Source organism: Echeneis naucrates, chromosome 8 (assembly GCF_900963305.1).
Source record: "Echeneis naucrates chromosome 8, fEcheNa1.1, whole genome shotgun sequence".
Taxonomy (NCBI): Eukaryota; Metazoa; Chordata; class Actinopteri; order Carangiformes; family Echeneidae; genus Echeneis; species Echeneis naucrates.
This window is the reverse complement of record NC_042518.1, coordinates 341783-369737: the sequence shown is the minus strand read 5'-3', so window position 1 is coordinate 369737 and position 27955 is coordinate 341783. Positions and strand designations below refer to the sequence as shown.

At 47.2% G+C, this 27955-nt stretch overlaps 4 protein-coding genes across 4 annotated transcripts in view; 3 read left to right on the top strand and 1 right to left on the bottom strand.

Moving 5' to 3' along the window:
* LOC115048190 (zinc finger protein 260) overlaps nucleotides 1–27955 on the bottom strand; it is a 144209-nt gene that overhangs the window by 70207 nt on the left and 46047 nt on the right. The gene's annotated exons all lie outside the window — the stretch shown is intronic.
* On the top strand, nucleotides 332–4628 carry casc3 (casc3 exon junction complex subunit). The gene is given in 7 exon segments (XM_029509532.1): nucleotides 332–514; nucleotides 1876–1900; nucleotides 2135–2190; nucleotides 2650–2869; nucleotides 3157–3307; nucleotides 3629–3802; nucleotides 3912–4628. Coding segments are annotated over 7 exon segments (1389 nt in total). The 3' UTR covers nucleotides 4492–4628.
* rapgefl1 (Rap guanine nucleotide exchange factor (GEF)-like 1) lies at nucleotides 10657–20958 on the top strand. Its single transcript, XM_029509525.1, is given in 20 exon segments — nucleotides 10657–11306; nucleotides 11758–12044; nucleotides 15898–15976; nucleotides 16284–16506; nucleotides 16725–16822; nucleotides 17019–17043; nucleotides 17045–17132; nucleotides 17503–17647; nucleotides 17649–17668; nucleotides 17791–17888; nucleotides 18020–18142; nucleotides 18236–18414; nucleotides 18651–18681; nucleotides 18683–18742; nucleotides 18837–18887; nucleotides 18965–19052; nucleotides 19323–19387; nucleotides 19523–19577; nucleotides 19770–19789; nucleotides 19791–20958. Coding segments are annotated over 20 exon segments (2043 nt in total). The 5' UTR covers nucleotides 10657–11103; the 3' UTR covers nucleotides 19896–20958.
* Nucleotides 24734–27384, top strand: LOC115048211 (nucleoside diphosphate kinase B-like). Its single transcript, XM_029509563.1, is given in 8 exon segments — nucleotides 24734–24891; nucleotides 25823–25957; nucleotides 26101–26125; nucleotides 26127–26190; nucleotides 26490–26501; nucleotides 26503–26577; nucleotides 26579–26608; nucleotides 27183–27384. Coding segments are annotated over 7 exon segments (441 nt in total). The 5' UTR covers nucleotides 24734–24891; nucleotides 25823–25839; the 3' UTR covers nucleotides 27300–27384.

Genomic DNA, 27955 nt, shown 5'->3' with positions numbered 1-27955 from the left:
AAAATGGCTTCTACAGGTTTCATAAAACAAGATGGCCGTCTGTCGTTGACAGGCAGATTACTTGGAGACTGATTACGGAGACGGGTGACGTGATTATCTCTAATTTTCCCGCCTTCTGTTCATTCCAAACGAAAGGTTTTCACGTACTTACTTTCTAATTTTAAAGAAACTTGTTTTTTGTTTCGACTGTGGAAACCGATCAGAACCGTGTCACGGTAACTGTCCACCAGGTGGCGGTAAAGAAAACAGGAGCTTTAAAAACCCAGTGAAGAAGAACTCCTCCACCCACAATTCTTTGCGTCTTTCCGGTTCCAACCACTTGAGCCCTAAGATGGCGGACCGGCGGCGAAGGAGGAGCGCGCGTCCCAACAGCGAGGACGACGACGAGTCCGGTTCGGGTTCGGACAGCGGGAGGTCGGGCTCCCCGGTGACAAAGAGCCGAGGGAAGGATCCCGACCCCCCGGAGGCGGCGGTCGGCCGGCCTGAGGCGAAGAGCGACGTGGAGTCCGAATGTGTGAGTACGGCTAACTCCCGGAGCTAACGTTAGCTCTGGCAGCCCACCGTCCAGTGTTCCGACCCGGAGCGGCACAGACCGCCTCCAGCCCAATTCCTCCTGACGGCTGAGTCCGGGTTGTGGGTCGGTCTGCCGTGAAGGGGCAACCTGTAGAACTCAGCCACTCATTCCACTTTTGACTCAAAGAAAGTTGTTTGTTCGGCGTTTAGCTGGAAGGGCAGCAGCGGTTAGCAGAGTTCATCCGTGAAACTCGTCTGCCTTCGTTGAGTTCACAGCTGCGCTCTTTTAGGCCTCTAAACGGCCCCAGTCTGGACTCCTGCCCGGGTAAGCCTGCTCCGGACACCGAGCTCGGTGGCTTCTGTCCCCGAAAGCTGGCGGAGCTTTGACCGGAGGAACGAGGCTGTTGGCCCGCCATGAGTTAGACATCAGCCGGGGAGGACTGAGATTCATTTGGCACTCAAAGTCCAAACCCAACCAATTCTAAATAATCAGCAGCTTCCCCACCGAGGCCACACACGGCTCTATAAATGTCATTTAAACAGATTTTCTTTGTCGATCAGACAGACCAACCACAGTGAGACAAGACAGCCATCCTTAATGACTGAAAGTAAATAATCATATCTGTGAGCTGGTTTATTTCCAGACTTGGATTTTTTCCAGTTCTGTGATGATGCAAACCCTGAGTGACAGTTTAGTTACCCATTTAAAGTCCAGAGCCTCGTACCTAAAACAACTATGTAAGTCATTTGTGTTCGTTTTCTTTATAATGCAATGCTGCTATTGGCCTGAATGTCAGTTTTTTTTACTCAGTTTGAATGTTTCATTCAAGATGCCTGCTGGTTTGGGATTCTGCCCAGGAGGGAAGAATGAAAATGACCCCCTGTGTGGGGTCCAGCTTCAGAGTCTCGGCCAGAGAAGCTGTTGAGAGACACACAGTGAAGGCCAGGAAATGTGAACTGATCTTTTTGTTGTGATTTTTTTTTTTTTTTTTTTTAAACCAATGCAGCCCCCCCCCCCCCGCGCCGAAGGTTTGTCCCCTTATGTTCAATGACCAGACTTTGATGAAGCCATTTAACCAGTGGATGTCGCTGGTGAGCTGTGGGCCATCATATCCAGGTTTCCAACAGAGTAGCTCCCCATGCTCTGGCCCAGCTGACCTCCAAAACTTTTGAATCAGTCGCACGCAAAGCTCTCTGTTGTGCACCAGAGTGAGTTGTTCACAGCAGGTGACAGCCAGTCTGAGTTTATGGACGTGTTATAGAAAACAGCACGTTTGTTGTGCAGCTGACTTCCACTAGAAGATAAACACTTTGATGTTGAGGTGCTTGAGTTGACTTTGACTTCTGGCCATCTCTTTGCAGGAGAGTGAAGATGGAGTCGGAGAAGGTAAGATGAATTAAAGAGATCATTTAGCACCTTTACACCCAATCCACAACCTTGTATTAAGATAATATAACTCCAACTGCTTCTCTTCAGGGGAATATTTCATCAGCCTATTACAGATGATTATATGTCATAAACCTCAGTTGATGACAGTTTTACAATCACTGAATCCTCAGTTTTCATCTTTCTGAAATCTGACACTGGGATAGTTAAATCCTTTTTCTCTTCTGTGTTCAGCGGTCCTTTCTGACTATGACAGTGCAGATCCTGAAGAAAACGGCTCCCATTCAGAGGTAGAAATTTTGTTTATCATCAAGTCCAAACCTGTTAAGGACGTAGAAGCATTTCTTCACTTTTCTGTACAGTCAGCGGCGGTTGAGATGATTCTGAATACATACAGACTTGGTGACATTTTGATCACTAAAAACTTAAAGGGATGAAAAAACAGCCAAAACGTTATTGCTAAGTAGGGCGTTTCTGAATCCTTTGCTGACACTGTTATTGCGCACATCAGGATTGTCAAGGTAACTACACTCATTGTGTTGACAGCTGGGATATACACTGTCTGCTAGTTAGCAACCTCATGAAGAAAAGCTAATTCAATAAAAATCAAAGCAGTGGAGTCTACACTAAAGACAAAACCTTCCATAACCAAAATAACTGATGTTTCTCGAATGCGTCTGTGCTGCTGACAGTTTTATTTTTAACTGTGTTGCGTCCATAAACACTTAACTAATCCTCTGTTTCCTCAGGGAGTGGAGGAGGAAGAGGAGGCAGAGCAGTACACCGATGAAGAAGCTCCAGCAGCAGCCAATGAGCCCAAACCCCCTGCTCCCACACCCCCAGGGAGGGGATGATGTGGAGGAGGTGGTGGAGGTGGAGGCAGAGGGGAGGGAGGAGGGCAGAGCAAAGAGGAGAACAAAGCTGAGGAGAAAGGAAATCTAGCTGGAGAGAGACAGAGCGGCGACGGCCATGAGACCATGGAGTAAATGAAGCAAAGACACAAACAACAGTCAGATCTGACAACTGTGGCTGCTGAAGTTTGAAGGGCAGCCGGCAGGATTTATGGCTGTTTTCACAGTGGTGATTTATTTATTTATTTTACTTTTTTTACTTGTTTACTTTTGTCTCAGTCATTGTGATGCTGGAAATGAAGAGTTTGGTCTAGACCTGCTCCATACGTAAAGTGCCTTGATTTGGAGCTATATAAATCTAATTTGATTTGACAGTAGACTTATATAAAGTATCTATAAACACACAGGAGTCCACAGACGACCCTGAGACCAAGGCGGGAGGAAAACCTGGTCAGCAGCTCGACGATGACGAGGACAGAAAAAACCCGGCCTACATTCCCAGGAAGGGTCTGTTCTTTGAGCACGATGTCAGAGGACACACTCAGGAGGAGGAGAGGTGCTGTTTGATCTGATCTGCTACTCTGTTATTATGATTCCTATTTTGTGTATCTAGGTTTGTTCAAATGAAGTTACCAGAATCAACCTCCTTTGATTTATTTAAATGTGGATGTGAACAGGTTGAGATGCTGCAATAACAGACAGATGCTTAACTCAAATTTTGGAATTATTCTTAATTTTGGTTACTGTAGCTCCTTGATGTAATTTAAATTCTAATAATTTGATTTGTTCCTGGTGGGATTGAATCGTTCAGTTTGTTTCTGATGTTTTTACCATCAGGGTTTAACCTCATCATATCTTTATTTCTGTGTCCTGTCAGACCCAAAGGTCGAAACAGGAAGTTGTGGAAAGACGAAGGCCGTTGGGAGCATGACAAATTCAGGGAGGAGGAGCAGGCGCCCAAGAGTCGTGAAGAGCTCATCGCCATCTATGGTTATGATATCCGAAACGGCGGTGGCCCTGGAGAGCGGACATACAGACAGCGAAGGACCAGGTGATGGGTTTTTTGGGGTTTTTTCCCGCCATGTCCTGTAAATGATTCTTCACTGCACGAGTACTGTATGATGTCATATCAGATGGTTAATGCTGCCCTACTCCTGCAGACAGAGCACGTCCCCCAACAGAGACAAACGGTGGAGAGAGGGGGGAGGAGAGCGTCCAGTCCGATCCTGGCAGAGTGGAGGAGGTCCAAACCGAGGAGGAGCTCCCTCACCTTCGTCTATCCCCTCTACATCTCACTCCCCCTCCCTCTCTCCTCAGCTCAGCGTAGCACCAACCCCTCCAGGCAGCCCCCTCTCGCAGCAGACCATCCCACCAGAATCAAATGCACCTCCCCCTCAGTCCCACTACAGGAATAGTGAATCAAATGTGCCCCAGATGCATCCCAGAGAGCGACAAGGCCCTAAAGCTCTGTTAGAGCCTGCAGGAGACAGGGGTGTGGCCAGCAGGGGGGGGCGTGGTGGCGGGGGAAGGGGGGGGCCTTCTGTGGTTGTAGAAGACATTGCCATCAGCCCCGGAGGCGTTGGGGAGCAGGACCTCAGCTTAAGTGCTGTGCCAACGGCGACAGCGTCAAAGCAGGGTGGTTACCAGTCTGCATCACCGCGGCGACAGCGAGGAGAGCAGGAGCAACGAGGGAACGCAGACAGAGCTACAACTGGATTGGCTGCTTCCCCCCACCTCTGACCCCTCCCTTCAGTCATCGGCAGCAGTGACCAATCGGGAAGCCTCTCCTCCCGCTGAGCGGCCAGTGGAGCGTAATCTTACTCCCTGGCTCGCAGGACTCGCTCTCGGCTCGCAGACCTTGGCAGCAAACAGCCGTCTATGGATCTGCGGCACAGGGACCGCCTCCTCCCCCAGCAGTGTGGGAGGGAAGAGCTGGACGGGGGGAGATGGACCAAGTCAGGCAGTTGGAGCAGGAAGTGGAGAGCAGCAGCAGCAGCAGCCACAGGAAGGAGGAGCAGGCAGGCTGACCGAACTGGACCAGGACGTAGCTCGACTCAGTCTGGCAGGACAGAGCTGGAGCCAGAGCCCGGCCTCATACATGCGCTCAGAGATGAGAGGTGAGTGGAGGCTTTTTATCTGATCACACTTATATTTGTGTTTGACCGAATCTAAAAGCAACATAAACTCAAATAAACAAGTTTCTTATTCATGGAGTCACATATTATTCTGAAATCCTCCATTTACGGAGAAGCCTGAGAGTATAAAATTATCAACAACTGAAATTGCAAAATCTGCTAATATAATGGCGACATCAATTTTTTCCCCCAGACTAACCAAATAGAAGCAAAGCTTGTTCTCCAATGCAACTTGAGATAAATACTAGTAAGCAAAGATCAATCGTCACAGTTGATTTTCTGTGTCCAACAAATAAAACACATGAACTCGAGACATCTCACCAAGCCACAAATAACCAGCAGCATATTCCTTCAGCATGTAAACATTAAAATCGGAGACCAGCAACAGTGATTTTTAGCTGTTGAAGCAGAAAACAATCATCTCTAAAAATGAAATATTTCTGCAGTTATTAACGCAGTGCTTCAGCCTGAAGCTTCCTGAAGGAGGACATCTGGTTCAAAATTAACTGACTTCTCGCTGGTTGCAGCATCAACCTGCACCTCCATCTGGTCATTCTGGACTCTAGAGACATGTCGGGATGAAATGCAGCTTTCAGCACTGATCCCTGCTTCGTTAACTGGAAAGGTTTTTTTAAACACTAGGTCTTTGTGGCTGAACTGATGAAGACTTCTGTCCGCAGGCCTTCCCAACACCATGCACATCCCTGGTGGCCACCTCAGTTTTCCAGCATGGAGGACATGGGTGTCGGCTCCAATCGGGCCAAGCGTTACTCCTCCCAACGCCAGAGAGCTGTCCCTGAGCCAGCACCACCCATGCACCTCGGAGTGATGGAGGGACATTACTACGAACCCAGTAAGATGAGCATGACCGACGATACGTCTTTATCCCCCGTCTCCTCAGTATGAACTGTTGGGTTATTGATCCATGAAGGGACAGCATTCATAAACACAGCTGATTTTACACCATATGAGCAAACTGACTTGTATAAATTGAGAGCTGAAGAGCATCCTTGGAACCACAGCAACAGTTTTAGGCCTGAGACACTGTTTCTTGGTGTTTCCATCTGTGACATCATCAGTTAGATGTTTTAGTGATCTGTCTGGTGCGTTTTAAGTGTTGGGCTCTCCAACAGAGGGCATTCAGGTCGCAGGTTACTGTGTTAGACTGGTCTAACTGTTATTCAATCTGTCTCAGTGTCGTACCAGGGACCAATCTATGCCCATGGGGAGGGCCCCGCTCCCATCCCGCCGCAAAGCATGCTGGTCCAGCCTGAGATGCACATCCCCCACCCCGGTCAGTGCAATTTGGCTTCTTTTCTGGATTCACAAGCTGCTTTCTGGTGTCTCAGATGTGTTGTCTGGTTTGGTAAATGCTTCATCTCGGCTGCCTCCTCCAGGCCTCCACCCCCACCAATCAGGTGGCCCGATCGCTAACCCCACTCTCTACGGAGCTCCACCTGTATCTCTGTCTCCAGGCCAAGCTCAGCAGCTGCTGCCACCACCTTTCTACCCTCCACCGGGCGTCATGACCTTTCCTTACCCCCATGTACCCAAATCCACAGGTAGGTATGCCCTGTTGATGTCTGTCGTTTGGACGGTCTGTATGACGGCTAACATCTGACCTCTCACCCGCTTCTTTATGTGTCAGGGTCAGTCCCAGGTCACCTACGGAGGAGTGACCTACTACGACACGGTGCAGCAGCAGGCGCAGCCTAAGCCTTCACCTCCCCGCCGCACATCCCAGCCCGTCACTGTCAAGCCCCCCCCTCCAGAGGTGCCCTTTGCCTCCGAGTGACCCTGCCCCTCACCCCTCCCCGCCACCCAGTCTCAGCCCCACTCTGATCCCAACACTGCAGGTGAGTACAAACCGTTAATGCTACTGAGTCAAGAATTTAGCATAAAAAAATAGTTTCTTAAATGACAGAGTGTGAGTTCCTGGACTCTGATTGGATCCCCGCTGGTGGTGATGTCATAAATCCTGCACATTTTCCTTGTACCTGTTTGCAGGAGCAGGGTGGGGGGGTCGGTGAGGAGGCGTGTTCCCAACAGTGACGGTTGACAGAAGGACGGCAAGGACGGACTCCAGGTGACCTGCAGCATCACTGCTGGACTTGTTCCCATTTTCTTTGTTTTTGATTGTGTAGCAGTTGGACGGATCAGCTGTGACGGAGACGTATCATAGTTGGACTGTTCTGTGACTCACAGGTTTAATCCCCGCCAAGTTTTAACATTGAACCCAAAAATAAAAAAAACAAACAAACGTGGGATTGAGTTCAAACCCTTTAGAGACACTTTGAAGCATTTAACATCTGACGGACTGCAGGTGAAGTTTTAAGTGTCTTTTCATGGAGAAACAGGCAGAATTTCTTTGTTATATTTTCTTTGTTTACTGCAAACATCAACAAGAAACAGAGGTTTGTTGTGTTCCCGTCATAGTTACACTGTCATTACAGAAAGATTAATAAAGTAATCAAACTCAGATTAAGTTTGAGGGACGTTTGAGGATCATTTGTTGATAGTTTGAAGTTCTGTGCTGTTCCAGCACTTCCTGTTGTATCGATGCTTCTCTCACCTGAACATGGTGAACATGGAAGACTATTCATAACGTGGGTTGTTTTTTTGTTTGTTTTTTGGGGGGGGGGGGGGGGTTTGCTGATGCTCACTTTTGTTCTGATTCAAGATTCAACATCAGCTGGGTTGAGAAATCAGTCCGATTCATCCAGAGAATTTCATTTTTGGTTTATTATTACCAGCAGTCTCCTTCTGCAGAACAAACCTTTATGGAAGGAGTAGAATTACTGACAAACACTTAAATGGGTTTTCCGTCGTCTCTGTTACATCAACATGAAATATTGATTACCTTTTTAGTAGGACATAATTTTCATTATCTGTGAATCTGAAAGTGATTTTCTGTTTCATTAATCAGTTGGCCCCGAAAAGTAAAAAATGCTTAGAAATTCCCTGAATGTCAAAATGATATGACGAGATTTGACAGTCCAGGACATAAAGATGTTCAGGTCATTATTACATGATGGCGTTTTCACAGATCTGTTTAAGATTCACGTGTTAAACTTCTCATATGAGCTCATTTAAATATGTTTAGGCTCAAAAATACAAAACTGTCTCAGGACAAAAGAAAAATAGGGATTCAATTTTGTTTGTGAAACAAAACACAAAGAAGCTGAGACCAGAAGCCAACAGATGCTTGTTTGTGTCATTTCTCCAGTAATAACAGTGGGAGTTAAAGTTCACCCCTTCACATTAAAGCTGATGTTCAACCTGCAAACATTTTAAGTTTGAAGGGATGTTTTTTTTTTTTTCCCCTCCCTCAAAATGCAATAAGACTGAGACTCTACTGACGTGTCATTTTTAATATCATTATTTTTGCTTATTTGGACCTGTACAGAAAACACAGGTGATGTGACTCACCTGTGCACTCTGATTAGTGATTGTGTCGATGGATCGACACAGAATTAATTTCCTGCTTTACACGGGGGCTGTTGTCCTGAGTTAGCTGCCCCGCAGGCAGATGGCGGTAAACACTGCACACAATGTGCATTTAAAAAATTCACCGTAACCAAATTAGCCTGACTTGTGACGCTATCGTACTGTGGACTGCTGCCATGACAACAGAGACTGTGTTGTTCCTCCTGTGACTATTAAAGTGACTTAAAACTGTAAATCTCAGCCCTTTAAAACTCACCTGAGTGTTTCCATTTCCTGACAGCAGCGTCGGTTTGATTCTCCACACAAACATTGCACAGAAGCTGCTGCAGAGGGTGAGGGGGCGTTTTCTGAGTCTGTACATAGGAACCTAAATGTGTATATAGAAGATTGAACAGATACAGTAGAGCAGAAACATATTCTAACAATTGTAGTGCTACAGACCAGTCGGCTTCTGATTCAAACGTATCGGCAGGGACCTCGAATGTTGACGATGGATGTCATTTAGAGAAGACGTGACGACAGACGAGCTGCTCGGCTTTAGCTCCAGTCTGTGTATTTCCTTCCTTTGTCACGCAATATTTTTTATTTTTTATTTTTTAATTATTGTTGGTAAAGAGTGAGATGATTCACTTCACATGTTAACGGCCTCACACGCACACGTAGGAGACCACTTTGTTAAATTCTAACACTTTAAGGGTTAAAGGTCATTCTTTAGTCTCTAACCAATACTTCAGTATTCTTAGGAGAGCCAAACTCCTGAGCAGGTGCTTTTAATTTGAAATTAACAAGTAGCTGATATGGTTAAAACATCCAGTGAGTATCTGTTACTTTAGAGATGAAAGTTTGAAGGTGGATGTGTGGAGGGAGGGGCACGTTTGATCCCTTCCTCCCACCTGACCACAGAGGCTGTGACCTGTTTGTGACGGCGGCTCCAGCTTCACTTCCACCTCACACAAGTGCCGATTGATTGCAGCTCGTTTATCAATGATCTGTATTGATTCATCTTCGTGGTTGTTTGGGCCTGACGTCATGTGACTGAATCCACTTCCTGTGTTGAGAGCTAGCTGACTGCTGTTCGGTTTACAGACATATCTGAAGTCTTTGACCTGACCTGAGCAGACTGACAGTGCTGTTTCATGTTACGATGATGATGTCATCATTGATTTTGTTTGAGTTTGTGAAGAACGTTCGTCCACTGAGAATCAATAAAAACATGATAATGAAATGTCTTTTCATTTGGTCGCCTGTTAAACGGAAACGTTCCTTTTTTCGCTCCTCCCCCTCCCTCATCCACCTGCTCCTCTCTGTTCTTAACATGAATATTTATAACCGGAGGGAGGGGGCAGCGAGCTCTTATGTAAACTCCGTGATTGACAGGCCCTGTCAGCCAATCAGGTTGTAGTTGGGTTATCCTGTTCATGAATATTCAGCAGCAGCTGCTGGACATAAAGAGGCTCAGCTGTTAAAGGACCATACTGCCCATTTCTGTGTGTTAACCCTTTAACTCTGCTGTTTACACTCCTGAACAGTCCACTGTCGGTGATTGGTCAGTGAAAATGGAACACAGTCAGAGATTTGTTCACTATTTCACTCTAAATCGTGTATAAAATAAGACTAATCTTTTGATTTATCCATGAATATATTTTATGTTCCTTTTTGTGCTCAGTTCTGAGATCCCACTGACTCATTGTTCACTTAAGTCCCTTTAAAATAAACTCTAACATCCAATTTTATAATGCTAACCTGATGTTCATCATTTAGTCTTTGTGTATCCGTGATGAGGCTCAGTGATGGAGCTGGTGTCAGTTTACAGACATCTGCAGCTGATTGTTGTGGTTGTGAAACTGTCAGAGCTGATCCGGTTACTGCACACAGGTCGATGGAGGGTCATGTGACAGATCAGGAGTCATTCAGCAGATTATATAAACTGACCTGGTCTCCTGATTCGTGAACCTTCCTCAGTCAACCTCAGCCTGTCTAATCTCCACCCAACGTTTAGGAAGCTAATGATTGAAGTGAGATGAAAGGACATTTTCCCATAGACTTCAATACCATCTGACTAGTTCTACCCTTCTATTCATTCCAAAGGCAGCGTGACGTCACAGACCATTAATGCCTGTGAGAAGTTGGTGTTTCAACACACGTGAATCCTTGTGCTTTTATTTTGGAAACTTTTTCCTGAAAAGGCTTTTATTGTTAAAGGACATTTTCGTCCATCAGTCTGAAACAACTGGAAGTCAACCTTCATGCGCGCTCCCGCTCCGGCGATAGCGCGCAACTGCAGCAGATGAGCGAGGGAGGCGCGTGCCCGCTTCGAGTCCCGTCCTCATTGCTCTAATTGAGCAGAGAGAGAGAGAGAGAGGTAGAGAGAGCTCGGCTGACAGCGGGACCGGAGCTCCGGAGCTCTGCAGTCCGACCGGAAAAACACGACCGGCCGCCGCAGCTCACAAACCCCACGACCCCTGAACGCACCGCCCTTCGTGCCCCAGGTGAGAGGGACCGACCGAACCCCGGCCCCGAGCCTCCCGGAGGAGCCGCAGGCCGGAAGCTCGGTGTTCCCGGAGCAGGAGGGGCCGAATCACGGTGCGGTGATCTCCGCCGCCCGACGCCCCCTCACCGATGGGGTAAAACCGGCCGGTCCTGCAGAGAACAGCCTCGGTCCGCCTCACCTCACACCTGCCGCCCCCACCCCCGGAGGGCCGTATGATGTAGGAGCCGTCCGTCCCCTGCACCACCCTTCACCCAGTCTCAGCCCCCCCGGCGGCCCACCATGCCGGCGGGGATGAAGCCGCTGGAGAAGTTCCTGAAGAAGCAGACCACGGCCCTGACCCGGGCCGGGGGCTTCGTCGGCGGGGTGGCGGACAAGGCCGGCGGGGGCACCGGGGCGTCCCGTCGGAGAGCCAGCCTGTCCCGGGTCGTTCCCTTCTTCAGGGAGACATCACCGGAGAGCGGCCAGGCCCGGGAGGTGTTCAGGTGAGCAGCCGGTTCGGTTCTGAACTAAAGCTGGAGGTCTGCAGATTAATCAATAATGAAAGTAATCAGCCTTTCTGTTTCCCACAATGCACCGCAGACCAACAAGCTTCAGGTCATTCATTCATCTTCTGATCTGTTTCCGGGTCATGGGGGTTCTGGAGGGTGGGGTGACCCTGGACAGGTGTGTTGGACCGGAGCGGGACAGAGAGAACCACACTTCAGACCAAAACTCCATGGTCCATCTGTCAGTCACACCGTAGCCCCGCCCCTAGCCCCTCCCCTCTCCCTCTAAATGACTGATGGAGAAGACAAATAAAAGTCACTTTAGAAAATCATGTTGTGTTGAAGAATGTAAACTAGAGACTGAGACCATAAATCCCGAAGTCCAGATTGTGTGTGTTCTGTTCCGAAACCCTCAGAGGAGAAAACTAACTGAACTTTGACCCTGCAGCCCCGACAGCGAGGACCCCCCCTCCTGGCCCTCAGCAGCAGGGCCCGGTCCGGCCACAGTGCCCGGCAGCGCTAATGGCTCCGGTTGCGGCTCTGGATCTGGTTCTGGATCTGGTTCTGCAGGAGGAGACGTCCGCAGTCCGTCTCTGTCCAGTGACGAGCAGAGCTCCGAGGCCAGTCTGATCACAGAGACGGGAGGAGGGACGCCTCTTCACCCCGACACTCCGGACAACCTGACCCTCGCCGTGCTGGACAGCGTGGCGGGAAAGCGTTACGGACATTGCACAGGTAAGACGCCGAGCTTGGCCCCGCCTCCCCGGTCGGTCGAACATGGCTCTCACTAGGCAGACTCTCCAGAGGCTGGACCGTCCAGAACGTCCCCTCAGAGTCCAGGTCTGGATCCTGATTCAGGCTGTTTTCCAGACTGTTCCTGCAGAGTGTGTGTGTGATCCAGCGGTTACATAATCACTGCCGTCCTCTTTCAGAAACGCAGCCTGCTTATTACAGCTGAAGTGGGTGTGCGTGCATGCGTGTTCATATGTGTTGCTGCAGGAATGTTTGCCTGCATGCCTCTGTGTGTGTCTGTGTGTTTGTGTACTCGTCTTGAAAATCACCATCAGTCTTCAGAGACACAGATTTTTGCTGCAGGGTGTTTGTGTTTGTTTCCACATTTTTACTTGCTTGTTTCAGAAACAGATTAAAAAATATCTACGATAGAATTTACATCAAAATATTTAAACATTCAAAATGAAATCTAAAACTACAGAAACTTAAACATTTCCCCAAAATCCCCAAAATACCATCCAAAGAGGACGAAGACGTCCTGAAGCTCCAATGTCTGCTGGACGTCATGAGACAGACCTGAGAGACTGATCCGTCCCCGTAAACGTCTTAAAATGGGAGAAATGAAAAGCGACCTGATGGATTCAGACTCCGACTGATCAATAATCAATCGGTCCATGTTGAACAAATCCACAGGATGGTGATGTGTGTCTCTGTGTGTGTTTATGTTCACTGTAAAGTAGACTCTAAACTTCAGCCTCATGTCCTCATGTCCCCCTAATGTCCCCCTAATGTCCCCCTGGCGTGTCCGTCAGTTTTCCAGATGAGGCTTCAGGTGTTGAACTTCTTGTGATGAAGTTATTTTCGGTTGCTAACGAAGCGCCATCTGATTGGTGAAACCGCCTGTTCCTGTGATGTGATTGGTCGATGGCCTCGGGTAGTTGAGGGATTGTGGGTCTCAGACCTCCTTCTGGGGGTCAGGTCTTGGTCGTCCCTCTGGATCTGGGGCCCAAAGCTGTGTGCGGGCAGTCTGGTGGGGGTTGCTGATGTTCCTCGCCCGAAGTGAAGGGGAAGCTGGTGGCCGTTCAGTGATCCGTTCAGTGATCCGTTCAGTGATCCGTTCAGTGATCCGGGACAGACTCAGAACAGAGCCACTGAGGTGGTTCAGGTACCAGGCGCCTCTCTAAGGAGGTGACCAACTGGGAGGAGTCAGACCGGTTACCGGAACAGGTAACTGTTAACAGCAGTGACCAGAACCAGGACCAGAACCCACATCCAGCTACACACACACACCCTGGCAGGTGTGGTGTTGTTGATGGAGTCTCACTTGTCTGGTTTTACCTGCTGAGGCCTGAAGTGACACACACACACACACACGTACCTGCATTCTTTTCTCACATTAATAGTTTAACACAACACGTTTGGTCACAGCCTGTTTATTCCCCTTCAGTCTGAGTCGACCTGTCAGCCATCTTTCTTTTTAAACTGTATTCAGAGAAGGTGGCATAGTCTGTCAATCTCACAGTAGCCTCGCCCCCTAATCCATGCCCCAGTTTCAAAAACAAAATATGGCTGCAAAAGTACCGCCAAAATAAAAGCCTCACCTCTAATCAAAGTTATGTTGACATCTGCGCATACGTGTGTGTGTGTGCCAGTGTTATGTAAGAAGTGTTGGGAGGTGTGTTTCTCTTTGATACGACTGTCAGGAAAGCTTCTGTTTGGTCTGTGTGAGCAGCTGCCACACAGACCAAACAGCAGCAGGCGTGTTGAGGCAGGTGTACAGGTGAGACGTTACGCTGTGAAACAGAAAGTAAATAATGTTCCTGCTCTGTGTGTGTCTTTGGTCTGGTGGCCGCAGCGTCCCCTGTTGTCGTGGGTTTGATTCCCAGAGTCACTTTGAACACAGGCAGAGACAGACGCTCTTCTTTCAGCTGAAGATGAGCTGAGGGGAACTCTGCCCACTGCTTTATGTCTCTGGATGCTTTCAGCTTCCTCCTCCTCCTCCTCCGCTCTGCCTCGACCTCTCAAAGCTGCAGGTTTTCCTCATCCAACTTCCTGTTTGTGAAGTTGTTAACGTGTGTGTGTGGTGTGTGGATACATAAGAGGCTCTTTAGCACCTGTTCACATAGCAACCAGCTCTCAACAAAACGTTTAGAGAGACAGAGAATCTGATTGGTTCGACTGGCGAGTTATCTGGGAGAAGGTTTTGTCTGGAAATCAGACCTGCAGGTGAATGAATGAGCGGGGCAGGATAATAAAGTTATTTGGCCTTTCATGATCCGTTTGTTTCTCCTCCTCTTCCTCCGTCTTCTCGCCATCATCGCCGTTGTTTTCCATCTTTCCTTTTTTTGTTGGTGTTTAATTAACCCTTCCAAACCAACTGTGTCGCCGGCAGCCACCACACTTCGAATTACTGTAAGTTTGCCAATGTTGTTAATGTGAATCTGCTCCTTTATTGTTAACCGTTAATCTTTCAACGTGTTCTGGAAAAATGGATAAAAGTACTGAAGGGACACTTTCCAGACCACTTATGGTTAAAATAAGAAAGTCCAGGTGGACAGCAGGAGTCTTCGGGGACAAACAGATAATGATGGCAGACAGCATGACCTGATGATGATGTTAATACAACAGGAAGTTTTCCAAACCAAGCTGCCATTGGCTCGTGCTCGGAGTCACATGACTTGAAGCCATTCAGATGTTGAAAAAGTGAAATCTGCAGGAAGCTCAATGTAAATCATTACCTCAGCCCCGCCCCCTTTCCCACCTCTTTCTCCTAATGTGAATTAGATGGGAGTCGAGGGGCGGGACAAGGAGGCGGAGTCAGAGGTTGTTTCATAACTATATTTCTTAAAAAGTCGTCAGTCAGAAACACTGAAACCCGCCATTCAGAATCCATCAATAAAATAAACTCTATAAATATGTAGATTGTTGATCGATCACACACAGACACACACAGACACACCAGTTCTACTCTCCTCCAGTGTTTCTTCATTTCACACGTTTCCCTCCTCATCGTCTCACTGTCAGCAACGTGTTGTCACTATGGTAACCGTCTGCAGAGAGGCGGACCATAGCAGGTAACGCCCACTGCAGCATGCATCTCTCTCTCTCTCTCTCTCTCTCACACACACACACAGCAGTGTATTTCAGTAGCTGTGACCACAGGTTTTGTCTGAGTCCTGCTGGTTCATCTTAAATTACAGTGGTTAACTACAGCAGCTGTACATCACCACCTTCATCACCATCATCATCATCAGTGTGGGTGTTACATTCTGTTTTTATCTCAGCTTCTTTTTCTCCAGTTTGTTCCATAAAAGCTTCAGTAAAAACAAAAACCTCTTCAAGGCTAAAATGTCTTTGTGGCCTAGATTTACTGTGTGTGGCTCTGTGTGTGTCTGTGTGTATCTGTGGTTCAGTTTAAGGCTGTTATCTGTCATTTAAAGGAATGTGAGTCAGATGGACTCAGTCAGCGGTTGCTAGCAGTTTCCCCTCACTTCCAGTCTTTGTGCTAAGCTAGGCTAATAACATCAGAGATCAGACTGACAGTGAACAGGATGTTGTCATGTTGTTGGTCTGTTTGTGTTAGTGTGTCCTTGTGTGAAGTTCTCAGGTGGAGGTTACTTCCTGCCAGGTGACAATTACACCTACTGCTGAACAGTTTCAGTTCCTGTGGAGCTCTTTCACAGTAAAAGCTCAGGCTGTTGGTTTACTTGAGATGAGAGACACCAACAAGAAGTGACAGACATACACAGACACACAGTAGATCAATGTGTTAACAATTTTTGTGTATTTCTGTGTAAGCCGACGTCACGTTCAGGAGCAGTCTGTACAGCTGAGCTCTGTCTGTCTGTCTCTGCAGAAACTCTGCTGGATGACTTCATGTTGACACATCCTATCTTCCTGACGGCCGACAGGTTCCAGCAAGTTCTGCTGCAGCAGTATCCTTCACACACACGCACTCATGCATAATTACCTTTGCAGTATGTGCTCAGTTTGTGTCTGTTGTGTATCTTCGTGACTGTAATGAAGTCGAAGCATGAACGTCCAGCTCATCAATCCCAGCAGCCTCTCTAGTTCAATAGAAACACACCAGATCTGAATCTCCTGCTCCCCACATGATGAACTTTGACCCCTCATCTTCCCTCCAGTGTCACTGAATCACCAGGGTTGTGTCCATGTTGTGTGTTTGTGCTGATCCAACATTCAGAGGAGCTGTTGAAGGTTCCTTGACTCGAATGTCCTCAGATTCTCTCTGGAAACAGAAGGCAAGGAGGCAGAGAGGGGAGGCAGGGGGGATGTCAAGGGTGAGAGGAAGGAGGGACGGTGGGGAGAGATGGATGGAGAACCTGACGGAGGGATGGACGCCGCAGAGAGGAAGCAGGCGGTTCTCAACGTGGCGTTCAGGTACCTGGACGCCTATAAAGAACTGTTGCAGGAGGAGGGAGACAGGAGCAACAACTTCCCCAAGGTAACGCACAACAGACACACGCTTGCTGGACAGTGAAAGAAAAACAGCAGAATTTGCCTTTAACTGTCTCCACCCACACACACACACACCAGAATAATTATAATAACAATCCACGCTGACGTTTGTGCTGATTCGGGGTTTAAGCTGTTGGTTCTTCAGTTCAGGAGACCTGAGAATGTGATCAACCTGTGTGTGTCTGTGTGTGTTGTGTTGTGAAGGAGCTGTACCTGTGTGCAGTCCAGGAGCTCAGTCGTTATCCTGAGCTGGTGGAGGACGTCATCAAACTGCAGCGATGGACTGAGATCTTACACTGCCCGTAAGACTACACAACAACACACAAGAACACAAACATGATCAGATCAGATGTTGATCATGTATTAACAGTATTTTATTTCTAAATATTGGAGCGATTATGATTATGAATATGACTATTTCCATTTATTATTGATCAACGACTGATAATATTGATCATTTCAATGATCTTTTGTCTGTGTGTGTCTGTGTGTCTTCAGCTCTGAAGAGGAGAAGGAGAGCAGGGAAGAAGCAGGTCCGTCCTCTGTTCAGACACTTCAGACGTATTGACGCCTGTTTGCAGCCAAGAGAGGCGTTCAGAGGCTCCGATGAGAGTATGAACAGACACACACAGAAACACACACGTGCATGGGCAGAAATACAAAAGCTAGACTACACTGTCTGATCCGTGAAGACGTACCAATGCAAACACACCTGCCAGTCTGTGGTTCGCAAACTGCCTGACCACACCCAGCGCGCACACACACAACATTGGCCTCACAATCCTAATGAGGATGTTCACTGACTTCAGGACACATCAGTGAAGACCGCCTCCAAAGAGCAGGTTGTGTTTCAGACAGGCTGGCCTCTGCTCGCTCTGCTAACACAAACTGGTCTCTGGAGAAAATGTCGCTCAGCGATGGTCACTAGATGGAGCCAGAAAACACCTACAAAGTCTGGTTGTGTTTTTGTGTCTCCGTCCAGTCTTCTGCAGGGTGTACACGCCGGATCATTCCTACGTCACCATTAGGAGCCGCCTGTCCTGTCGGGTCGGGGAGATCCTGGCTCTGGTCCGAGAGAAACTGCAGTACAGCGAAGACCAACCGGTTCTGCCTGGAAACTCATACTTGTGCTGTCACATCAGCTGGAGGTGAGAAGACTTTAATGTGAAAATCTGCAGGAAGTCGAACTTAGCTTGGTTATAATATAACATAAAAAGTCAGAAAATGAATGTTTTTTCTTCGGTGTTAAACGTGGACTTCCTGTGTCCAGAGAAGGCCGTGTTCCGTCCGAGCGACGAGGCTGTGTTCACCACGCTGGGCGTCAACACTCACCTGTTCGCCTGTGAGCCTTCTGAACTGGACTCTCTGGTGAGAAACCAACTGTTCATTTCAACCATTCCATCAGAAAAAGGAACACATTTGTTTGGGGCGGGGGCCAGTGTGGCGCCCCCCTGGAGGCCTGGAGAGACTTAACAGACTGATGATGTCATTGCCTCCAGCTTCCTCTTCCTGAGGAGATCCACTGGACGCCAGGAGACAGTAAACTCCACGACATGTCGGCTGAGGAAGTGGCCAATCAGCTGGTGGTGTTTGACTGGGAGCTCTTCAGCTGCGTCCACGAAGTCAGTCCATTGATTCCGCCTCTTCTTTTAGTGATGAAGCCACAAACACAGTGTACAGAGTTTCATCTTCATCTTCACTGGTGCCTCCTGCAGGTGGAGTTTGTGTGCTACGTGTTTCATGGCGAACAGTCACGCTGGCGCCCGCTGAACCTGGAGCTGGTCCTGCAGCGCTGCAGTGAGGTGCAGCACTGGGTCGCCACTGAGATCCTGCAGTGTCAGTCGCTGCCCAAGAGGATCCAGCTGCTCCGCAAATTCATCAAGATTGCTGCTCTGTGAGTCTAGATCAGCCACTGGCGTCCTCTGGATTCATTAGAAACATCATGAACTCAGAAATGACATTATGTGAAGACGTTAATTAACTGTCTGCTCATTCAACTCTGATGGTAAAATTGAAATAGCTTTAGATGGTTAACGGATGATTTTGCTGTTGATTGGTCAAACGTTAGTTCCGCATGATAAATCCAGAGCGGTCCAGGTTCTGGTCTGACCTGGTGTTCATATGTTCCAGGTGTAAGCAGCAGCAGGACCTGCTGTCCTTCCCTGGCTGTGGTTCTGGGTCTGGACAATCCGGCCGTCAGCAGACTGAGACTCACCTGGGAGGTAAGGAGGGATCGAGCCTCATTGATTCTTTATCATTAATCGATCACTTTCTGCTCAGAGTCAGAAAGCTGTCTTGTTGTCTACGTGTGTTCAGGGACTCCCTGGGAAGTTCAGGAAGCAGTTCCAGCAGTTTGAGAGCATTGCGGTGAGTATTCTGGTTGTCATGGTAACCAGCATCATGATCAATGATCAGAATGATAAATATTGATCTGTGTCTCACAGGATCCCTCCAGGAACCACAAGTCCTACAGAGATTGCATCACCAACCTGAGACCTCCACTGATCCCCTTCACACCTCTGCTGCTCAAAGGTACACACACACCTTCAGCCCCCGTCTCCATGGTGACACAGTCAAAGAAGGAGGAAGCAAATCAAAAGTCTGCAGAGATGTGAAGAATCAATCAGACCAAACTGATCTGTGATATTGATGAGACTCATCTGGTCGCTCCAGCTTCCTGCTGACATCTCCACACTTTTACTGCAGCGGGGGGATTTGACTTCCTGCTCCTGAACTGATATTAAACTCATCTTGAGCTGCTTCTTCAGCTGTTGTTGATGAAAACGTAATTTGCTCCGTCAGATCTGACCTTTCCTACACGAGAGCTGCAGACATTTCACGGCGAATTCGTCAACTTCGAGAAGATGGTGCAGTGATGTCACTTCCTGTCATAACATCCTGCTGTGTGTCTGCTCAGTTTAGCTTCTCGGGATTGCCAGCAGGATCAGGAAGTCAAACTAAACAGAAAAGTTCATGTCTTCTGTTTTCTCCTTCGCCTGCAGCACAAAGTGGCTGAGATGGTGCGAATCATCAGACGGTACAGGAGCTCTCAGCTAGGTAACACACACACACACCATATCTGTGGATGTCCTTTTGATGATCAGAGTGCATTCTGGGATTTGTCTGGTCAGGTTCTTCTCTGATGTCCTGTGTCCCCCCCTGGTGGCATCTCTCTGACACTACTCCTCTGTTTGCTGTGATTTCGTCTCTAACCTCACTGTTATGTTTTGTTTTTCTGTTTCCTGGTAGCCATGGATACGGAGACGTCCCCCGTCCCACCTGCAGACAAAGGCTTACGTCCGTCAGCTGCAGGTGATCGACAACCAGAACCTGCTGTTTGACATGTCCTGCAAACTGGAGCCCAAAGACACATAAAGAGACGGACCGAGGGACGGGAGGAAGAGGAGGGAGGAAGAAGAAGACGTTTGTTTCCTAAAAAGGAGCAAAAGGATGTTCAGATTCTGGACCTGAATCTCGTCCTCTTCGTCGTCCTCATCTGCTTTCATCAGACAGACAACAGAAAATGTCGCCCTCCTTCTCTTCCTCCCTCCATCAGCAGCTATTCCAGCAACACACACACACACACACACACACATGCAAAACGCTGCATTCAAGACCGTTTGAGGCTGAAAAACTACGTCTCTTTTGTCACGCCTCTGCACTTTCTGCCCGTTCCTTCCCCTGTGATGGCTGACCAATCAGACAATCTGCCCACCTGACTGACAGCTGCTGACGGCTCAATGCATTATGGGATTAAACCACATGAATTAATGAGCCAAGATGAATCATCATCAGTTGACGTTTCCTCTCCTGTCATGTGATGCGTTAATCCTCCTCCTTCACACCGGTGGCCCCCTCCCCTTCCTAACCAGGGCCAAGATGGTGTTTACAGTTCCCAGTTTGCCCGCCTCTGACGGACAGACAGGTGGATCCACCGCCATCAGGGACGAAACAACCCCTGAGACATGATGATCTGGACCTGAATGCTCAGTCCTGGTTTACATCAGCAGCTGACCTCTGACCTCTATCAGACCAGTCAGGAACCTAAACAGTGACGGTGCGTTCATGGGCAGTCAGGATGTTGGATGCTGGTTTTTACCGAACTGAAGTCTGAAGATGAACTCATCATCATCATCACAGTCATCACTTAAGGGTCATGCTGCTGAACGTGGTCGAGATCCTTCCGTGCTGTCGTACGTCTCCATTCATTTCCAGGAAAATCAGCTGAGGAGGTGGTGGGCAACCTGAGGCTCCGGGGCCACTTGGGGCCGCCCGGCTTACAGCATGTGGCCACAAATCAGACAAAGGCACTGATTATTTTTGAAAAGACTAAATTTGATGTACATTTTAAAACAAAATGATCCTTTTTCATCCATTCATCTTCTCCTCTGATCTGTTTCTGGAGCCAATCCCAGCTCACTCTGGTTGAGGGGCGGGGTCACCCTGGAGGGTCTCCAGTCCCTCACAGACACAGACAGACCAACGGACAGTTTAGAGGCACCAATGAACCCAAACAGGATAGTCCTTTGACATTCTATTGTGGGGAAACAGAGATGACCACCACGACCTGTCGTGCTGCGCCCACAAAATGATATCAAAAACAGAAATATCATCGTTACGTGTTACACAAAAGCAGGAAGTCAAGAGGATCTCTGGAAGAACTGAACTCTAAGCTGCAGAATCAGATCTGACCCTTTAAGAAAGCGACAGTGATCATTGGCTGATTGAGCTGGTCTGTGACAGCATTTTATTTTCACAGCGTTCGGGATCAGGAAGGATCCAGTTGGCGCCCACAGAGCTGCCTCGCCATTGGCCGGTCAGACAGTGAGGCTCAGACACAGAGCTTTATTTACAGATCTCACTTCTCTCATATTTAACATAAAACCAGATGATAGTCCATGTTTCTGTGCTGAGGAACCACCAGGTCCGGGTCTGGGACTTTAGTTTGAGCCATCTGACTGCTTCCTTCAGACGTGTTGTGAAGGTTGTTGAGTCTTTGTGTTGTTAGAAGTTTGTCGGTTGTCGGTTTTTCAGATTCTTCAGGCTCTTCAGAATCACGAGAGAAACTGTTCCAGACTGAAGAACTTAATTTAGATCAAACCTGAAAATCCAACCAAAAAACTGTCAGAGAGTTGAATGTGGCTCTAAAGTGGATAAATTAGGATGAATGTTTTATTTTCAGATTTTAATTCACAGATTTGTTTCAAGAAAATAAGAGTTAAGTTTGTACATTATTTCTTAGAATCATTTTTTTGTGCATAAATTTATTCTAATTTTAGAAATTTAACGTCAAGTGTAATTTATAGAGAATATAAATCAGTTTATGAACATTTAAGGACTTCTCTTTGGAGTGAAATGGATTTAATGTGTCTGCTCAGCTCTGGTGGTCGCTGCGACGACCATCACCTCCATCTGTATCATAACATCCTGTTCTGTCCTGAAAGCTCTGTCAGGCTGATCCCGTCCAGAAATAGTTTAGATTTACAGTCATTTTCATTTCACTAATTTAAAGTGTAGTCTGCGTCCCTGTAGCCCCACCCACCAGTGATGTCACTTTGTAATGGCCACGCCCACATTCAGGTAAATGAGCAGTTTGGCCTTTATTATTCAGATAATTTAAGACAAACAGGCAGAATAGAAGCTGTTCGATTCTGGTCGAGATGCAGCCTGAACAACGTCTCTGATCCAACATGGAGTCCTAAAATCAGGAGATCCGGTTCAGCTGGTCCACAAACCGGTCCGAGGTCCAGGAGGGTTCAGCACTCTGCTGGATTTTGAAAGGTCTTGTTTCGGAGACGTTTGCAGCGGTTGGTTGTGGACACACCCAGTGAATGTGACGGCCCGTGTTGGTGGTTCTGGTTCTGGGGCACAAACTGTCTCTAAAGGACGCCACTGAACCTGCTGACCGAACCGTCCGGCTCTGTGGGCAGTCACAGCCCTGAAATTCTGCTGTGGACCCGTAATGTCGGAGGCCACCAGGAAAAAAATCTAAATGTGTATATGTTGCATCCTGTAAATAGGAAAATACTAACGAAGACTCTATTTATGTATGAGCTGAGAGCACGTGACTTTATCTGACGTGTACAGACGACAGGAACAGACCGATTATGATGGATTATGAATTGTACAGTTACAGTTTCTTCAGTTTGTCTTCTGTTGTTTTCTATCTAAAGTTTGGGGTGTTTGTTTGTTTTTGTACAGAAGTGGTTGTTTACATCGATACAAGTCCTTTCTATGAACATCAGACAGACGATGTGATTGGAGCAGAGGTCTGGCAGGGGGCGGGGCCTTTTGAGAAAAAGCCGTAAAGTGACAGAAACAGTTCAATTTATTGAAAGTTGCATTTAAGTCTGGCTGAAGTGGTTTAAGGACCTGGTCCTGGTCCGGTCCTGGTCCGGCCCTGGTCCAAGTCCTAGTCCTGGTTTCTGATCCGGTGTTGGTCCCTGGTCCTGATACTGGTCCAGTCCTGGTCAGGTCCTAGTCCCCGGTCCTGATCCTGGTTCTGGTCCGGTTCTGGTCCTGATACTGGTCCTGGTCCTGGTCTGGTCCTAGTCCTGGCCCTGGACTGGTCCTGGTCCAGTCCCTGGTCAGGTTCCTAGTCCCGGTCCCTGATCCTGGTTCTGGTCCCAGCTCCTGCAGACCTCTGCTCCCTGCTGTCACACTTGGACACCCAAATAAAACCTCTGGACAACAACACAAACGTTTGTGTTGTGTGTTTGTCTGATAATCTGACGGATTCTCGTTCAGCCACAGAAGGAAAGAAGTGTGACGATAACGGAGTCCCGAACTTCGCCTCCGACATGGAACCAGAACCAGTTATCAGGGTGACGTGGATCCAGGTAACAGGAGACGCTGCTTCCTTTCATCAGAATGTTCGATGGGCGTCTTTATTTCATTTCAGCTGACCCGGTCCCTGCATCCCCCCCAGGACCGGATCCTGGAGCAGCGTCCCCCCGGACCGGGGCCAGTTTCCATCCCTGATTAGGACAAGGTTTTATAGTTAGGGTCAAATCTGGGGGATGATGTGAAGGTTCGAGCTCAGGTTAGAGACGGAAGAAGTGTGTCTTTGTGTGTCTGTGTGTGTTTGTGTGTGTCTGTGTGTGTTTGGTGTGTGTCTGTGTGTGTCTGTGTGTGTCTGTGTGTGTGTCTGTGTGTGTTTGTCTGTGTGTGTCTTGTGTGTGTTTGTGTGTTTTTGTGTGTGTCTTTGTGAGTTGTGTGTGTTGGTGTGATGGTCTGTGGTGTCTGTGTGTGTCTGTGTGTGTTGTGTGTGTTTGTGTGTGTCTGTGTGTGTCTGTGTGTGTTTGTGTGTCTGTGTGTGTTCTGTGTGTGTCTGTGTGTGTTTGTGTGTGTCTGTGTGTGTTCTGTGTGTGTGTCTGTGCTGTGGTTTTGAATTCCAGTCCTTATATAACAGATGCATGAAGCGACAGTTGATATAAAGTACACCTAGTCAGCTGTGAAGTGGTGTGTGTCTGTGTGTGTCTGGTGTGTCGGTGGTGTCTGTGTGTGTCTGTGGGCCACAAAATCCAAACTAGCTAAAGCTAAAGCTAACATCAACTGGTTGGCATGTTAGCAGAATTGTTTCTGCTGATTTTAGGATCCACTTGTCATCAGGCATGCTAATATAGCAATCTTTATGCTAGGCTGCTTTCTGTTCATTCACCTGTGGAAAGGTGGGACCGAAGGGGCGGGGCAGTCACAGAACCTGCTGCTCCCTGATTGGCTGGGACTCTCTAACTTCTGTTTTCATTTTTTCAAACATCAAGGTCTCTGAGGACACGTGGACGGACTGATGGAGGGACGCAGTGGGTGAAGTCGACAACTGACAGTCACACAACCACACAAAGACAGAGGTGTGTATTTCACATGAACACACACTAAAACTGTGTGGTTTTAGAATGAAAACAGTGAATCAGCTGACTCTGGACACAAAGGGCGTTTATGATTCGATGCCATCTCAGCATGTCAGCACTTCAGTTAAACTCTTTGACCCCCCCCAACCTTTGGCCACACCCACAAAGGTCACATAGGCCCCCACTGCCACGGAGAGGGCGTGACGGAGCCGCCAGAATGTGATTGATCAGCACTTTAGCTTCAGCTAATCAAACGTTTCGTTGGATTCTGAATCATTCTAAATAATAAGAATCAAATAAACGTTCACAGATGGATTCCCGTTTAAAGGGAAGCCTTTTATTTTGAGCTGCTGCTGACAGGTGAGGAGTCCTCAAATATAGCTTACAAAAGACATGCAGTATTTGGACTCCTCCCCCTCAGTGAACCCTTTAAATGAGCTCCACAGCAGCTGTTGGTCCTCGGTGATCGACTCCCCCGCCGCCGGCAACCCACTTCACAAGTTCTGAAATCCCAAACCAAGGTAAAGATACACAAACATTTTCATATTTGATTTGATATCAGACGTCCTGTGAAGTCAGACTGTGACACTGTGTGTGTAACTTTGTGTCCTTTGTGTAGTTGTTCAAATCTTCACACTCAGATTTTTAATTTGACCGATTCGCTCGTCGGGTTTCTCTTCAATATGAACACAGATCCGGATCGCAGCGTCCTTCAGCCCAAACTCGATCAGACAGAGGAACACAAAGTTCTTCTGGGACATCAGACTGTATTGAAGTCTATGGAAAACGTTTCTGTTCTTCGGTTTGTAGTTTACAGTCTTCAGTGCACAGGGCTCAGGGGACTAAAGGAGGACTGGCCTTCTGTCCTGACCCCACCCTGAGGGGCCTAGGTGGTGGAGCTCTCAGCTATCAGCTTCCACCAGCAGTAAAATTAGGAAGTGGCATGGCGCTCTGGAATGCAGACGCTTGTCCACAGACCACGAGGTGGTGTTGGGACGCATTCTCTTGCTGAGACAGAAGAAAAGTGAGATTCTTTGAGAGGCGGCTTCGATTTCAGCATCGTTCCTTCAGCAGGAGGCCCGTCCTGTTTTAGAGAGCCTCACAAATGAGCAGTAATTCAACACTCTGCTGTACGTCTTCATTTGACAACCTTATCAGAGGGCAGTTTGTTGAGCGTCGCCTGGATTTCTGTTTGAAGCTTCCAGTTTGCAATTCGTTTCTCAACAAATTCTTCATTCGCACCAGCAAAGGAGGAAGAAAAATCATAAAAAGTGTTGAATGATTACAATTATAATTCTCATGAACTACCAAAAACGTAGACTTTTGGAAAATGATTTGAAATGATAATTTAAAAACACCCCGACGGTCAGCAGATAGAATGCAGTTCACTATTTTTGTAACCCAACCTGCAATCGCCAGTTCTGATGTCACTTCCTGTCTCTGTCTCTGTAGCGTCTTCCTCCTCAGACATGGAGCGTACCTTCATCGCCGTGAAGCCCGATGGCGTCCAGAGGGGACTGTGTGGTGAGATCATCAAGCGCTTCGAGCACAGAGGCTTCAGGCTGGTTGCTGCCAAGTTCCTGCAAGGTACCATGATGATGGACTTACTGTTTTAAGGTCGTGGGTTCGTTATGGCCGCCACTTCCTGTATGAGGACCGAAGGTCGGCCTCCATTTAACATTAACATCGAGGTCACACAGCTGCTCCGTGTGTGTCTTCAGGCCTCTGAGGACCTCATGAAGAACACTACCTGGACTGAAGGACATGCCTTCTACGCCGGACTCTGCAAATACATGTCTGCTGGACCCATCCTCGCCATGGTAACACACAGACACACACAGAGACACACAGGCGCTCTTGTTTTCCTTCCTTAAGTGACACCGCCTCCTCGATGAATGAAGAATCAGTCGGACTGCTGAATGCTCCGAGGACCAACGATACACTCAGACACATATTTAAGTCATTTAAAGCAGAAAAAGTGAAATGAGCGAGCTGAAAATCAGCAGAACATCGTTGATTTTAAATAAATTTCAGGTTGACTGAACTCTCCACTGGACACAAGCTGCGGCTTGTCACGTCACAGTTAAACCAACAGGTGTGTTCCTGTTGTTCGTCTCAGGTGTGGGAGGGTCAGAAACATCGTGAAGTTGGCCAGGATGATGCTGGGTGAGACCAACCCTGCTGACTCCAAGCCCGGCAGCATCCGTGGGAGACCTGTGCATCAACATCGGCAGGTCAGCCAACATCAACGGACATTTCCTAATCGTCTACATACCGAACGATAAAATATGAGAAACTGTCAAACCCAAAATTTTCTGAAGCTTCTGAAATATATATTATTAGAACACTAAATATTAAACTTAAAACATTTGGACATACAAAAAATCTAATTTGAGATTGACATAAACAAATCTACTTTTGTTTGTTAAACTGTGATTTTTAAGTTTAACAACAAAAAGAATCACTTTTAACACTCAAAAACTGGCAAAACCTTATTTTTCTTTTTAGTTAAAATTGTGATGATTTAAAGTTTGACAGTACATTATTAAACTATTATAACTTATAAATATAAAAATATATTAATTAGAGTTCAGATTGTTAAACAATATAATATATACTCGTAAATTATTCCTAGAGAGACGTTAAATCTAAAATGAGCTCCTGAAGTGTCTTCTGTCTGAGCTGAAAGTTGTTAGTTAATATTCCGAAGATGTAAACAAACAGTACGTCTGAATTAAGTACAAACTAAAGTAAACTGGTATCTCGTAATACTTTAACTGCAGTTGATCGTTTTTTTTGACTGTTTTGTCAGGAACATCATCCCGGCAGCGACACCCTGGAGAACGCCAAGAGAGAGATCGACTTGTGGTTCAAGGCGGAGGAGTTCGTGGCCTACACTTCCTGCGCTCAGGCCTGGCTGACGATGTGAACCAGCCGACCTCTGTGACCCCATGACCCCGCCGCCGTCGACACTCAGCTGTTCTTCACTGAATAAAGGCTCATGTTAACACCCACTTAGTGTCACGTTGTGCTTTGAAACGAGGGGAGAAGGACAAGAGGAAGAACGTGGGCACCTAATTCGTATTCTCGCTGTAGAAGAAGTCAGACTGACTTGAAGTCTATGGGAAAAAAAGTCAATATTCTTACACACAGGTGGAAAAAAAACTTCACGTCACAATCTTAAGTTTCTTTTATTGCATAAAAAAATGTAAGTCAGTCATTTAATTTACATCTAAATGTAATTTTTTCACAATCATGCTGCCAAAAATTGCACAATGTATTAAAAAAAGCTTCATGAAAGTTAACATCAGTACATAAACTACATTTTTGGTGATACATTTATAGTATATAGATCTATATCTATATATATTTTTTACAGTTAACATGTTCATAGCATGAACATGAGAACACATGGACATCAACAATAAACAGCAGGCAGCCGTTCAGCTCACTAACTGAGAGTCCAATTTTTATCTGTTGGCACATTTTAGAAAAATCTCTTCCATCTCTTGTCTCTGCTAACCAAAAAAATGAAAATAAACATTTACAGCCAGTTTGCATGTTTAAGAAAACACGACTGAAGCT